The following is a 14054-nucleotide window of genomic DNA, read 5'->3' on the forward strand; positions in this document are numbered from 1 at the left end:
AAAAGGAAAAAAAAAAAAAAAAAAAAAAAAAAGAAAAAAAAAGGCCTCCAGGGGTCTCCCCGACTCTCATAGCGTTGTTATGTGTGCTAGATCTTTTAATCACCAAATTCCTGCTGCATCAAGTGGAATCCCCGTGTATTCTCCACATTCTGCAAGCTTGACAAATATTTTAAGTGCAAGGTCCCATAGCCACTTGTTATACTTTGATGAAGCAGCTTTAGAGAAATCAGGTCGAAAGCTCATCACACCAACAGATTTCATCATCTGCCACATGATTGACAGTTGTTGAGGGGATGCGTTTGAGTGGCCTGGTCCGTCTTTGAATGGGAAGCAAGGATCCTCTTCTTGCACGTTATTCGGGGTTGATTCAAGATCTAAGAGAAATTCAACATCATCCAAGGGTCTATCAGCCTTCCATGTACTATGATCCTCTGAGCTTGCAGGCCGTGGTAGGGCTTTATTTTTCTCGGTCCCTAAGAGAGTTTCAACATGAAACCTGAGACGTGCCTATTTTTTACAACACATTAAGGTAACTGATGTCAAGATTATATCTATGATGAAAGCCTGTGACAAATGCAGCTCACCGCAACTCGCCCACCGCATGTATTTATATCTTCTTTCTTGTCATTATCACGATCTTTAACCAATCTCTTGACCAGACCAGATAGAATTCGATAACTGCTTTCAAGTTCTTCGACTTGATCTTGAGTATCTAGCAGTGTTGTTTTCAACCAAGTGATTAATTTGCTTTGATCGGAAGTGGCTGACTCTGTCCCTGGACTACTGCCGGTTCTATTCTGATTTACGCCACCCGGAATAGTTGCTTCTGCACCTTTATCTTTAGAAGAGTTGGTTTTTGGCTGTTTAACAGGGCTTTTCAATATTGTACGTTTCCATAGATAAATGTGATTGAAGTGTAAGCATTGTACGCACATCTTTCACTTCCACATCATCTTCCAAAAAGTCCGACATTTCTTGATCACTTGGTTGTACCCAATCATCGTCCGTGTCGGATGCGACCGCCTTCCCCTTACCTTTTTGGTGTTCTGATCTCGTGGTCTCCACTAATGGTAAAGTTGGTCTCGGCCGAGGAAAAGCAAAACGCCTGTGTTCAAGACTCGGAAGATCCTTGGACGCAGATACTCCTTGAATTTGCCAAAAAAAATCTCAATCAAGCGATCACATCATGTGTTGCGGAGGATATCTGGAAGAGCTTACCAGTTTTTGATTTCGAAGAACTAGCTTGAGGTATGTCAATTGAGAATTCAGGAATTGTAACTGCTCAAAACTCAGTATCAGCTGCCGTTCAGGATCAAGAGCTTAATCTGACACCTTTCACATACTCAAATCATGGTATGTCCTGCAAGCTTTGACAAGCGCATCCTTGTCGAGTCCCCGTGTATCCATCCCCACATCATGTAGCATGTTGACAAGCTGAGACTCATGAAAGACCGAATACGTAACTGTTTCTATTTCCTGTTGCGGAGTCTTGAGAGTTTCCGAAGTAGGTGTACTGTTGTTTCTATGTTTGTCCTGATTGAATTGGCTTGAAGTGTTCTTTGGACGGATAGCTTTTGGTGTTTTCTTGTCCAGCCGAGGCTTCTTAGGCTTGACACGCTGGGCTAGGAGTTCCAGGAGCCGCTCCCGGGATGTCTTCTGACCGACGTGGACGCCCACTTCTTCGAGAGACTCCCTCGGCCCTGTTGGGCGTGCTGGAAGATCATCTGTTCATATTTTGGCAAGAGTCAGTTTCTTTTGGTCGTTTTGGTACCAACACAAACTTTGGTTGATTTCTATTTGAGTATCAGACTTACCTGAAACTACACACGAGTCCTTTTTCCTCTTCTTTCCTTTCGAAAATTCTGCTTGATGGTTCGAGTTATCTTCAGAATCTTGCAAAGTTCGACGATTGGACTGGCGCTGACTACGACGACGTCCTCTGGGAATAGGGATTGATGGCATTTAATTATAAGGATGATATATAAAGTTGCGCTGAGATATATCTAATTATGTGTTCTTAACCGTGCAGACCAGCTGCATAAACAGATTATAATTATTAATGTAGATGAAAACTCTATGAGGTATAATCTTATGACTAGATAGAATGAAAAATGAGAGGATTCTGCTCATGACCTTATAATCTTTTGTTCAGCCATCGAAGTATGATATAAGGCCACAGAAATTATGCTCGTCAAAGTTGTCTTGATGACATCTATCATTGAATGAATTAAAGACTCCATTTGAAAGGGGATATGTAAATGGTAACCGTATACATATACAGATGTTGACAATTCAGGTTTTCAGATCAACGGATTGCCTTTCTTTCATGTCAGTAGTATGCTGTTACTGACATATGTTGATTATTCTAGTGGATCTGGTATTGTAGTTGTTTCCTCGACAACATCATCCACTAATTAGACAGGTGCTCAATCTTGTTGCAGCTGAGTGCAAGTCAGAACATCAGATGACAAGGTGGCATCTACATGCACAGACGATACATCTGTTCCACCTATCAAATAACTCATAATCATTGATTGCAATAATAAAGGCTGTCCATAATCGGGTACATCACATTGAATTTGTACCATATTATCAACATGTGGATTCAATTAAACCATATCATTTGAAGACATTTGAGATTTAGTGTTTAACAAGTCCTCATGTTGATCAAATGCCAATTTCAACATCTATCTGAGGTGGGATGATGGCCCCTTGACCGGTGCCAATACGCAACTGAGGTATTCAAAATAGATTATGTCTTCATTTAATGAGAAAATTCCACGTGTGTATGTATGATGACTGATCCAACTAAATCAGCATTGAAGGTTTTTCCAATGTTGAAGGCATGGTAGTTTTGCTCGTTCTATCCAAGCATCATGAATTCGGGAAACAAAATTTGATCATGAATATAGTAGGTGGATGTTTTCATAAAATACTAGTTCAGAACACAAGTGAGAGAAGTGAAAGTATCTCCCAGTACGAGTAAATTGATAAATTGATAAATAATAAATTCAGTCCTATACTAAAAGGAACTCATATAACCATCATACACTAAGATGCTCCGGAAGAGGGTAGCAACATTGTAAGAGCAACAAAAAATGATCCACAAAAATAGATGGAGGAAAATTGAGAACAGAGAACCAATTGATCTTAAATATCAGATAGAAGACTTGTTACTACCAACAGAAGACCCAGCATCAGTCTGGTCGTCATCAGCCCCTTGTTCCTCACTGTTTGATCCATCATTAAGTAAACTAAGCAATGCTTCATCATGAGCTTTAATGGCATCATTAGCTTCTTGCAATTCCCAGGTCATTTTTTGTAGTCCAGCCTTGAGAGTTTCCGTCGCTTCTTTGATGCCATGCTTAATAGAGCCTTCGATACTCTTTTGAACCTCCTCCTGAATTTGCAATATAACATGCTCTTGGAGATCACTGAACCGAGCGACCTCCTTTTCTAGGTGATCAACGCGCGCCTCAAGCGCATGAACTATACGTCAATGATTTTTATTCACATAATCATCATGTCAGCTTAATCAAGATCAGTGGATTTTCACAACGCTTCATAATCAATATAAACTCGCCTTGGGATACTTTGCGTCTCTCAGCTTGAAAAACTTCGACACCTGACCTCTTCTTCTCGTTTGACGTGATGAGAGAATCTAGTACAATTGATGAAGGTTTGTTATCGGGAGAAATAGGTGTGATATCTCTACCAATAACTGATCCAGCCAAAGAAACAAACGGTCAGATTGGCCAAACCACAGATCCCATTTGAACTAACCAATGTTTTCGCCTTCAAAAAAATCCTTCTCTGTAAAAGTTATAAAGTCCTCTGTGTAGAGTTCATTATTGTTTTCTGTATTTAGAGGGGTAACATCCTCCGGGCTCACAGACACAAGATTTCCTTCTTGAAGACTGTCTGCCGGGGTGAGATGTGTTGATGGATTAGAATCGGTGGGTAACAGAGCTGAGGATAAATATGGTGGCGTTTTTGGCATTATACTGTATCGCTCAACGTCACATGCTGCTTTATCGCCACCCTGAATACAAGCGTTGGAATAACATCCAAGTGATAGACGATGTGTTCGTGAAGAATCATGATTGTTCTGGTGTGATGATCTTCACATAAGCTTGTATATCAACGATTGGAATAGGCAGGGACAGTGTTGGATGGAAGACAAAATTGACACACCGGATTGACTGCTGGTTTGAACGGAATACCCGGAGAAGCTTGAGCACAATCAGATCTAACTGACGTCCTATCATTCTTAAGCTCATGATCACCACTAGACTCTGGATTGGTCGAGTCTGCAAATTGGACACCCTGAAGTCCGAAAACAAATGTGATGAATGTGACAAGCCTTGTACAAGCCCGTGAGGATTACACATAAAAAAGATGTACTAACTTTTTTCTTCATCACCTTGATCTCATTCCTTTTGATCGATAAAGCCTTTGAGTCTTGCGATGTTGCCTCAAGCTTCTTGAAAGAAGCGGTGGCTTTGACTGATACAGCTCGTTTTTTTTGTACTGGTTTTGTCTCGGGAGAAGCGCAACGTTTCTTCTTAGAAGATTTCGTGGAGACTGGAGCACTTGGTTCTGAGACTTCATTACTTGCAGGTGATGCCTTTGGGTTGGTATTGATCTTTGAATCAGGCGCTGGAAGTCTGCGAGTTGAAGATCCTGTTGGCATTGAGGTGTCCGGCTTGCGTGTGTGATTACCAGAAGATCGCATGCGTCCATTAGGAAAATCTGTAAATTATGATAAGCAGAAATAGATGGATAAGTATTTTACGAGCTTTTATGATTATGGGGTAGAGAAAAAGAACAGGAGATCTCCAAAGATTAATTTATAAGCAAAGGTGTCGGCATTACATTCAGGTTGAGCTTCTCTGACTAGATTTGCAATTTCGTCCCTACCCATGCTTGTCATGATTGGAGTCTTAGGGTGATTGATGTGCATCCAATCAAGCATCATCTGCTTGTTGATGCCTCGGGCATCTGGGTCAAGCATCTTCAAAGCTATAGGAAAAGGTAATGATGTGGAAGTAAAAAAAGATGGAGTTGCTGAAAGTTGATGTCGAGAGGGCGACTTTAATTTTATCAAGTACTGTCTTATTCATAAATTCGATAGATGGTTTGTATCATCAGATCAGCGTGGAAATTGCAACCAATCCGCTTTCTATGGGCGACTTGCTTGTGGCATATAATCAACTGATGGTTTCCTTATTATCAGTTTAGTCAGCAGTCATTACAATATAGTTTATGCATCACCCAGATCTTGGCTCACCAAAGTAAGAGCGGACGACCCTCATACACCGGTGCCCTTAAAGAATTTATATTGGGCAAGATTCAATATGTAGCTCTTCTTTTAATGTAAGCATACAGCAATGTATGTAACTGTCTCAATCTCATGTCAATTACGGATCTGTGTAATTCTAAATGTTGAATCACATATGAACTGTTGTAAATTGTAATTGGGAGATGACTGGGATGTCTGATGGATACAAAGTTCCCTTTTTCAATGTTTTCGAAGCAAATCTCCAAAAAAAACATACAGTAGCAAGAATTTGATGGATTTTGCTTATTAGTGTGACATTGTAGATCTGTGTAACTTTGTATTATCCTGAGATGCCCATATCCTTGACTTACATAGGTGGGTCTCAGGATTATAGAGCCACAGGAGTCACAGATTATGAAGATAATCTGAATTACAGATTAATAAAATAATCTGAGATCATGTGACTTATGTTGCTCCTAATTATCTTTTCTGCTCGGAAAATATTAATTTTGGCGTAGTGTGACACTCGGCGCAACACCGCCATGTTTGAGATGAGTGTCGAGTCGGTCCAAGTCTTCATCAAGCCATCTAACATAAGAGCAGAGTTCAGACTGAGGCACTGAAAAGCGTATGGAATGACTGCAATCGACCAGGATTTCGCAACCAAGCGCAAGCTCAAGAGTTGTGTTGTGAATGTGGGGTGCGAGAATGTTTGATTGGCGGAGTTAAGGGTATCGATCTCACCCCTATAAGATGATTCAATCAAGTGATGTAAGATGATTTCGACGACCTCCACAGGTAAACCGTTCACCCGAATCATGATCAAACAGACCAATATGTTAGGGAAATGATCAGAGGTCGCTTCAGCTGAGTCCAGCACTCACCCCTTGCTATTAAACATAGTATCAGGCTCTGCTCGGTACATTCTTGAGTATTGTGTAACACGCAACCTATTGGGGTTGAAATCAATTCACAGTCAGTTTCACACTCACCTTCCGTGATTTACCCCAAAGGTTCAAAGGGCTCATGGAAATCTAACTACCCGTATATTGAAGAATTGCTTTCAAACTTCTTGACATACGAAGTTGCAAAGATCCTTAACATAGTTGATTGCAAGCCACACTGCCAGGATTAAACACTGTCCCTGATGGAATAATGATCACTTTTGCATTAATTGCTTAGCATTTATATGGCAAAAATTAATTATCCCAAAAAAGCAACACATTATCCCAATTAGGACAGTGTTTAATCCTGGCAGTGCCATCAGAGTTTCATCCCTAAAATCTCTGAGCAGATCAGGCAAGAATTTTAGATTGGTATCACCTGGACTTGACCGGTAGTTTTGTGGCCGTAAGTAAACCAATCAAAGACATTGGCCCAATGTCAAAACCGAGATTCGAGCAATTCCTAGAGTCATTGCGGTCAGACAACAATAAGGAGTCAGCACAAACCAGCCACCATGAGCAGCGCTTAATCTCAGAAGACTGTCACGGACTTGATATTCCGAGCCTTGTTATCCAGATAGATCAAGATATCTGCTCAAGCCGAGAAGTAATCTCGCAACTTGGAGAGCGCCCCAGTCAATATGTTAGGTCTTAAAGCTCCTCACAATCAAGGTCCAATCCTCGAACCGACTCCTCGTTGACCTCGCTGTGCAACAAACCACGTCTTACACAGAGATTCACTTATTTTTTCTCTGCCCCTTTAACACCCTTGAACAGTTCTCACAATGATGACTGATCCAATGTACACGTAGCATGCGACAGGAATGGTTCAATAGCAGGAACCCAAATTAGTTCAGTATCTTAAAAAGGGCCTCAGTGATTTGGGTCTTTCATTGAATATGCGCAGGCTGTTATTCATTTTGATGAATGATCATGAGTACAGTGTTTCGAACTAAATCATACAAACTCAATTTGTCGTATAGGATATGAAGTTTTTGAATAATATCCACAAATCTACGCTCTGCTATTGATGTCAAGAAATAATAATGAGCAAACAACTTTGAAAAAGAGGTCATTGATCAATATCCACACGCCAACATCAAAACATATAGAAAGTGCCTAATTAATTAACACTACAAAAGATTTCCAATTTTCCAAGGGGAATTTTTTTGACTGCAGGAATAATTATTTGGCCCAATCAGACCAGTCCTGCCTAACTCAGGCAACCCAGGCTGAGCCCCGACCCAACCAATGTAGGTAGTGGCCTCCCTGCGCCCGCCCCCAAGCCTTACCCTGACCTGCTTTCTCTCAGGAGCCCCACCCAAACCTGAGCCCAAATGCCTGAAGCATGCGGGGAGACAGGGCAGCCACAAATAAACTTGAGGGCTTTAGGCCTATGCCCCGCCCCTGTTCCCGTCAGCCCGCTGTATTGGGAACCCAGAAAGCTTGATGACCAAACCCTCAGCCCAAGGGTTTGAGGGCTAGGGACCCCTTGGGGTGTTGGGTTTGGGGCTCAGCCTGATGGCCAACCAATACTTAGCCCGCCATGCCGTATAACCTTTGGATGCCAATGAAAGACTGTGGACTAATGGCTGTGCAACATTAGACAAAAATTACAAACACTCTGACCGACATGCAGTTCTTTATACAGCCTTATATGTAGCTAGACATATACTTTTTCAAAGGATGTGTATGTGTGGATAACTTCCACTGAGGGTACCATGGACTAGAACACAAGGCAAGAATGGTTAAAAGTTCACCCAGATGCAACATTCAAGTACCTCAATGCATTTATATGCCTCAGGATGATCCCTTGAAGGGAGAACATTCCAAGATATATATAGACTATATGTATATGGCCATGACTCTAAACTATCAGCCTCACCTTCAACCCAATTGAGGTACTTGAGAGTTGAGAGATACATGAAGGCCAAATACATTAGGAGTGTAACCTGTTTACACTTTTTCATCAGGATCATTCACAAGTCTTACGCACACAGCCATGATAGCACATTCCACTTGTAGTCTAGCCAAACTCTATACATTCTTTTGGTAGCTTTGTATCTCAATGACCCCTCTTCTCTTTCACTTGCCTTTGACTTTCCATACTTTTGCCCCATCTTTTCACATCACAATAAGTTTCATTACATCAAGGTTAAAATATAATGCTGTAAATTGTTGGTCATATTGACCAGCCCAAAGAGAAATGAAGGGCTTTTCCAACACATCATATAAGGAATTGTTGGACTTACCATATATGTAGGTGAGGACTTGATCAATGTGGTAATATGGATGCCTGGATGATAATGAAGGCTGTATAGATCCAAACTAGAGCGTGAAACAACTTGTATAATTAGTTTCATGTATATCAGACAAGAAGCATGGAAAGATAAGTAATATAAATACAGCATCATCAAAATGATCTACTCGCGGTCTGTTGAAATCAGTGCAATGGTTGAGACATCCAGCCCTGGGTGAATGACTCCAGGCTTATATGTGACAAAACTACAATTTGAGATGATGTCTGTGATGTGAATGAGCTCGGCCGAGTCGCATTTATTTAGGAACAAATGCACCTGCATAGCTGGCTCATTGAGCAACATACACGGGTTTGGTTTGCTGGATGGTATGGGTTTAAAATACTCAACACATGCCCATGTGTCATAGATTGACGCCTGACCCACTACAGGAACACGCCCATGTGTAAATATCGAAGTAATCTTTCCAAACCTTGTGACACCTGTTTCCTTGATTAACACTTCAACAATTGCATCCGATGGCTGGACCGAGAAAATTGAAAACTTAACATCAGACTGTGTTGCATGTTTATATCTCTTGTGAAATTTGGCCTGAGCAACTGTAGGTGAATACCCTCTGCGGCCAGCAGGTGATAATGCAGACCACATTTGCGAGCTTAACCAAGATCGGCCTTCAAATTGTTTGTCGTTGAGCTTGTCGATCAATTGAAGGAAGAGTTCTTCATTGAGTGGCTGTAAATCATGTATTGGTTCGGTCTTTCGTTGGGGAGGGAGAGGATCAAGCAGGCTCCGCAATTGGGGTAGGTATGGCTGGACCTCTGAAGGAAACTCGCCCTCTTTCAAGAGAGCACTTAGGTTACCAGCTCGGCCAAAGGTTTTCATGAATGTGATCTCCAATTCACCTGTTGGGAAGATTGGAGCACAGAGTCAGTATTCATAACTGTGACGAGCATAGAAGACGTTTGAAAATGAGAAAATAGTACTTACCAACATGATTGTTGTGATTCGAGAGGAGCACGCGACGCATTAATCGTTCGAAAGGATACGACCACCATGAACGCACAGGGCCAAACTTTTTCAAACATTCAGCTAAATGAGATACGATGTGGTGATTTGTAGCAAGTGAGCAATGTGGAAAGAGAACTAAGGAGCTCTCAAGATAACAACGGGTGTGATTTTGAAATTGTTCAATTCGCTGAGAAGTCATTGATCTCTTAAGTGCAAGATTCGTAAGCGAGACAAGATGAGCAAAATTCTTGAGAAGCGAGGAGTTGAACTGAGTATCGTGAGTGGTGCTGCTCCACATGGGCACAAGTATAAGTGGCAGTTGTAATGTCATGAGAGTCCGCCATTCGTCAGCCTTGAGCTTTCCAAACGAGGCTTTACCCAAGCATGGTATAGCACGACGGATCCATGTCGGCATGCAGATTCGTTTTAGTATGCCATTGATCTTAGCAAGCATCTGTTTGTCAAATTCGATTCGAGTATCATCAGGTGGGGTCCATTTACCGTTCCATCCTTCAAAGAGAAGCGGATCAAAGTCGTCGTCACTAGGGTCGGTGTCGCTGTTAAATGCAGGTAGATCACGAAAGTTGATGTTACTGTCCGAGGGAGGTTCTGACGATTCTATGGCTGGTAGATCCTCTTCAAGAACTGGTGCGGGCGCCAGATCAGTGGTAAGTAGAGCGCGTAGCTCAGCAGAACTGAACGGATCACCTTCTGGATTGGTGTCAGCATCATCTGACATAGACCAGAAACATCAAACATGCCAGTTGAGGAGTCCAAGAAGAATATTGTGCATGCTATCAATCACCTGATAATCAATTAATTTCCAGTACTTGAGCTCGCAGAGTACAGAGTAGCGGACACCATGTTCCTTGAAGATCTTGGCTCTCTTTTCCCGCCTTCCCGCATCATGAGACGCAAAAGCCCATTTTTTGTGCTCTGATGAAGTTCGTCGTTTCCATGAATCAGGATCGATATTATTGACATCATGTATTGGAAGGAAGCAAAAAGAACAAAAGTTTGTTGATCTGACACCTGCCAGTCCTAAAGATCTGCGCAGCGCTGGAAGATCGGCGATAACAGGTAAGAGAGCCGCTCGTATGAGCCGACCGTCAGGATGCATAGGAGTGCGCGAAAGTCTCAGTCCACTGTCCCAAAGTGACTGGAGCTCCAGGACGATCGGTGAGAGGATCCAGTTCATCTGTTCGAGAGCAGGTTCATGTGGACCAGGGGCGATCGAGACCAGAAAGATGTTTTCGGGAAGAAATCTCAGTCTGTACGGCAAAGTGAGACAAACGAGAACTACGAAGGTTATCAAGACTTTTCGACCAGCAGTTTTGTTTCCGAAGGGATTGATTCCATCGATAAACATTCCAAAGGTGATGTTCCCACTTCTTGCAGTGAACTGGGAGTCATCATTGTCTCGAAAATCTTTCCAGGCTAAGGACTCGTGGATATCGTGCACCGGATCAGATGGATTGTACGGTTTGCGTGACTCAAAGAGGGATTGGTCAAGAGCCTCCTCGATTGAAGGTCTACATACAAAGTTGGCCAGCCACATACGAAAGTTCTGGAAGGCACATTGTCTTATTGGTTTCGTTTTATTCTCATCTTTGAATAAGGCCTCGCAACATTGTCTTGGCAGCTTGGTTCTGGAGGAAGAAGGGATTGGTTGATGACAGTTGGGTAAATCGACATCCGAATCGGCATCCGTGAGTCCAATGACGCTAGCGGAAGTATGGACGCATCTTGCTGGTGCTTCTGATGTACGATACAAGGCAAAGCAAGCAGGACAGCAAACAAATAATGTTAACTTCGGATCGACCTTAAGCCAAGATAAAATCGTGCCGATGTGTCGAGGTATTGCACCGCCCAATTGATTCACGTAAAGGAGGGGGTCCGGATGATATTCTTTCAGAGTGAGCTCGATTTGATCTTGCTGTGCGCTCAACATCCATGCCGAGGTATGTACTGAAGCATGCTCAAATATTGACAGCATGGCGACTACCAGAGCGGCATGAACAACGACCGGTTCGGCTAACATGAAGTCGCGTTTGAAGAGAGAAGCTGCGAGCAGGAAATGCTGAGTCAGCTCTGGAACCGAATTAAATCTTTGGGATCACTAACTGGTATCAATGGACACTACTTCACTGGTTCCATCTACCATATTAAAGTCCTCATCTAGTGCGGATGCACGGCTAGTAATGGGCCGATTGGTTGAAGTTGAAGGCTGATTCGGCAGTCTTGAATGGCTGGCTATCGAGCGTGGATCAGGAGACATAAGGGCTTGATAACGGCCGGGTCGAGGTGTAGTAGGGGATAGATTAGGCCGGCCAGATAAGTAAGGTGGGCTTGGAATACTATCTTCGTCTAAAATCGTCATCCTATCTGGCCTGAGGGCTGATACTCGTTTGAGAACCTCCAATCGCTGGTCGGCCTTTTGATGAGATTTATACGACATTTGCGAGATTAAGACGCCCTTTTCGTTCATTCGTCCTAGCCCATAAGGATCCTTGCCAGATGAACAACCCTTGGATTGACAGGTACACACGCGCAGCTTCTCAGACTTTGCACGACCGTTAAACATCTTGGTTATCGAATCGAGAGCGGGCAGCTTGATCAGTGAGTAAAGAAGGAAGGATTGATCGAATGGAAGGATGATAAAGTTTGAAGCGTCAATCAACGTTTAGATTCGGATGAACTCTTCTACATATGTACGTAATGTCAAAATAAGAAAGCTTTTTTCAAGAAGGGTGCAAAGGCTCTCGCATTCGTGGTTAGTCGTTAACATGAAAGAGCTGCAAAATTCACGTATATACTATTCATTTCAACAAAGTGCATGCATATAGGGCAGGAGAGGGCAGGTCAATTACATACTATATTTGCACACAGCTATACAACTCTGATAATACATTTTCGAATAAAAAAGTCACTGCTACTCAAGAGGAATACCCTAGCAAACTAGAATCTAACAAAATGCCCAGAAAAAAGTCAAATTGGCACCAAAATGAATCAATAGACGTGAGAGGCTCACGTTTCCTCTTCTTTTGGATTAGCACCAGAGGCCTTTTCGATGATGAAGTAGTGGACTCCGGGACAAAGCTGAGCATCAAGTTCGATGTTTTCGTGTATAAAACGTTCGTAAAGTGCACGCAAAATCGGCTCGGTGCAAGAAGCAATAGGGATGAAGAGGTTGGGGTAGGTGACTTGTAGATGGTATCTAAGAACATCTCGCTTCTTGCCGGGAAGCTCTTTGACAGAAAAGAAATGAAAAGAGGCACAGAAATCGACCGGATCGTCTTCTACAGGACCGTTTGGACCATCAAAGACGTGCTTCCACAGTCTGACTAGCGCAGCTTTGGTCAACGTTGATGGCACAAAACAAGACTTGATCCGGGTGAGAACAGCCGTGCGAATGTCGTTGAGTGATGCACATGACAAGTTCAAGTAGGCCGCTTGTTTCTTTTGTGAGTTCTCTTGGTTAATCGCTGCAGCGGTTTTTGTCGCAATGAAGGGGGAAAGATTGGGCTGAAGGTGTTCATTGTAATTCGCGATTAACTCTTGTTTTTTGAGGGAACTTTTACGAAGCTCGGGTCTAATATTGAAGTGCCGCATGATATCAGTAAAGAACTCCTTCTTGCAAGACTTTTTCGAGAAATCGACATCGGGTGTGAGGAAAAATTTTAGATCGGGATGTAGAGTTTGCACAAGTGGCCAGAGTGGGTTCGCTGTTAAAGCTTCAGCTGATGAAGAGGTTGCCATCGGAGGTTTAAGAGGCTAGATAACAGAGTTGAGATGCGAGTAAAATACTATAGAGGTGGTAGTGATTGTAATTGAGATATTTGAATATGATTAGATGGTTTAAATGTGGACGAATGGATGTTATGGGTAAGTGGTTGTTGAGAAGTGACCTGTTTGCCTCAATTCAAAAGCTCGAGAAGCCTCTATATATATATAAAAGACAGGTAAAGTTTTTCACTGGCTTGAATCAAGGGGACGAGATGATGAAAGAAATGTGCTACGCTTAGAAACACCTAGCCTGTGTTATACATATGAGGATTCAATACTCAGGCGATGTTCAGTGAGTTTTATCACTCAAAATAAGATGAACAGTGCTCAAATAACACAGTCAGAGTCTCAGTAACAGCGAGATAGCTAAGGACATCGCAAAAAACTAGCAGATCAAAAAGAAATGGACCAGCTCAATCGCTGATGACCCATGAGACCATTCATCCAAAGTTTCGCACATGTGAAACTTTGAACTTGACGCATGAATAGAAGAATAACAAGGAAGATATAGGGATGGTCATGGATCGAGCATACATATAATACTATTACCAATATCACAAAGAAGCAAAGCTTACCGGTGAGAATCGACTATAGCTTTAAGAAAGCTCAGCGCGAATTTGCTTTACTCAAAGCAATTTCGAGATCAAAGTTTGTCAACATATCTAGAGTAGAAGTAGGTAGGAGAATCGAGGTTTGAGTATAATTAAACATGGAGATGCGGTTTTGCGTTCATGTCTAGATTACATAGTAAGAAATCTAAGCCTGACAGTCACCTTG

The 14054-nt window shown here is 42.3% G+C and overlaps 4 protein-coding genes across 4 annotated transcripts; all 4 read right to left on the minus strand.

The window, feature by feature from the left end:
* Window positions 1–551: 551 nt before the first annotated feature.
* Window positions 552–1962, minus strand: MELLADRAFT_110084 (uncharacterized protein; the record flags this gene model as incomplete). The annotated part of the gene is made up of 5 exons (XM_007414184.1): window positions 552–860; window positions 934–1145; window positions 1219–1278; window positions 1344–1724; window positions 1815–1962. The coding sequence occupies 5 exons, from the start codon at window positions 1960–1962 to the stop codon at window positions 552–554; spliced, it is 1110 nt and encodes a 369-aa protein (XP_007414246.1).
* A 1195-nt stretch (window positions 1963–3157) lies between these two features.
* Window positions 3158–4933, minus strand: MELLADRAFT_66291 (uncharacterized protein; the record flags this gene model as incomplete). The annotated part of the gene is made up of 5 exons (XM_007414183.1): window positions 3158–3489; window positions 3784–4042; window positions 4195–4326; window positions 4409–4752; window positions 4876–4933. The coding sequence occupies 5 exons, from the start codon at window positions 4931–4933 to the stop codon at window positions 3158–3160; spliced, it is 1125 nt and encodes a 374-aa protein (XP_007414245.1).
* A 3881-nt stretch (window positions 4934–8814) lies between these two features.
* MELLADRAFT_91315 (uncharacterized protein) lies at window positions 8815–10230 on the minus strand (the record flags this gene model as incomplete). Its single annotated transcript, XM_007414182.1, has 4 exons — window positions 8815–8844; window positions 8910–9385; window positions 9471–10136; window positions 10200–10230. The coding sequence occupies 4 exons, from the start codon at window positions 10228–10230 to the stop codon at window positions 8815–8817; spliced, it is 1203 nt and encodes a 400-aa protein (XP_007414244.1).
* Window positions 10231–11470: 1240 nt separating this feature from the next.
* Window positions 11471–13250, minus strand: MELLADRAFT_91316 (uncharacterized protein; the record flags this gene model as incomplete). The annotated part of the gene is made up of 5 exons (XM_007414181.1): window positions 11471–11571; window positions 11616–12102; window positions 12173–12194; window positions 12523–12737; window positions 12780–13250. 5 exons carry the CDS (start codon window positions 13248–13250, stop codon window positions 11471–11473), a joined length of 1296 nt encoding a protein of 431 aa, XP_007414243.1.
* Window positions 13251–14054: the final 804 nt, after the last annotated feature.

Source organism: Melampsora larici-populina (genome assembly GCF_000204055.1).
Source record: "Melampsora larici-populina 98AG31 unplaced genomic scaffold MELLAscaffold_41, whole genome shotgun sequence".
Classification (NCBI taxonomy): Eukaryota; Fungi; Basidiomycota; class Pucciniomycetes; order Pucciniales; family Melampsoraceae; genus Melampsora; species Melampsora laricis-populina.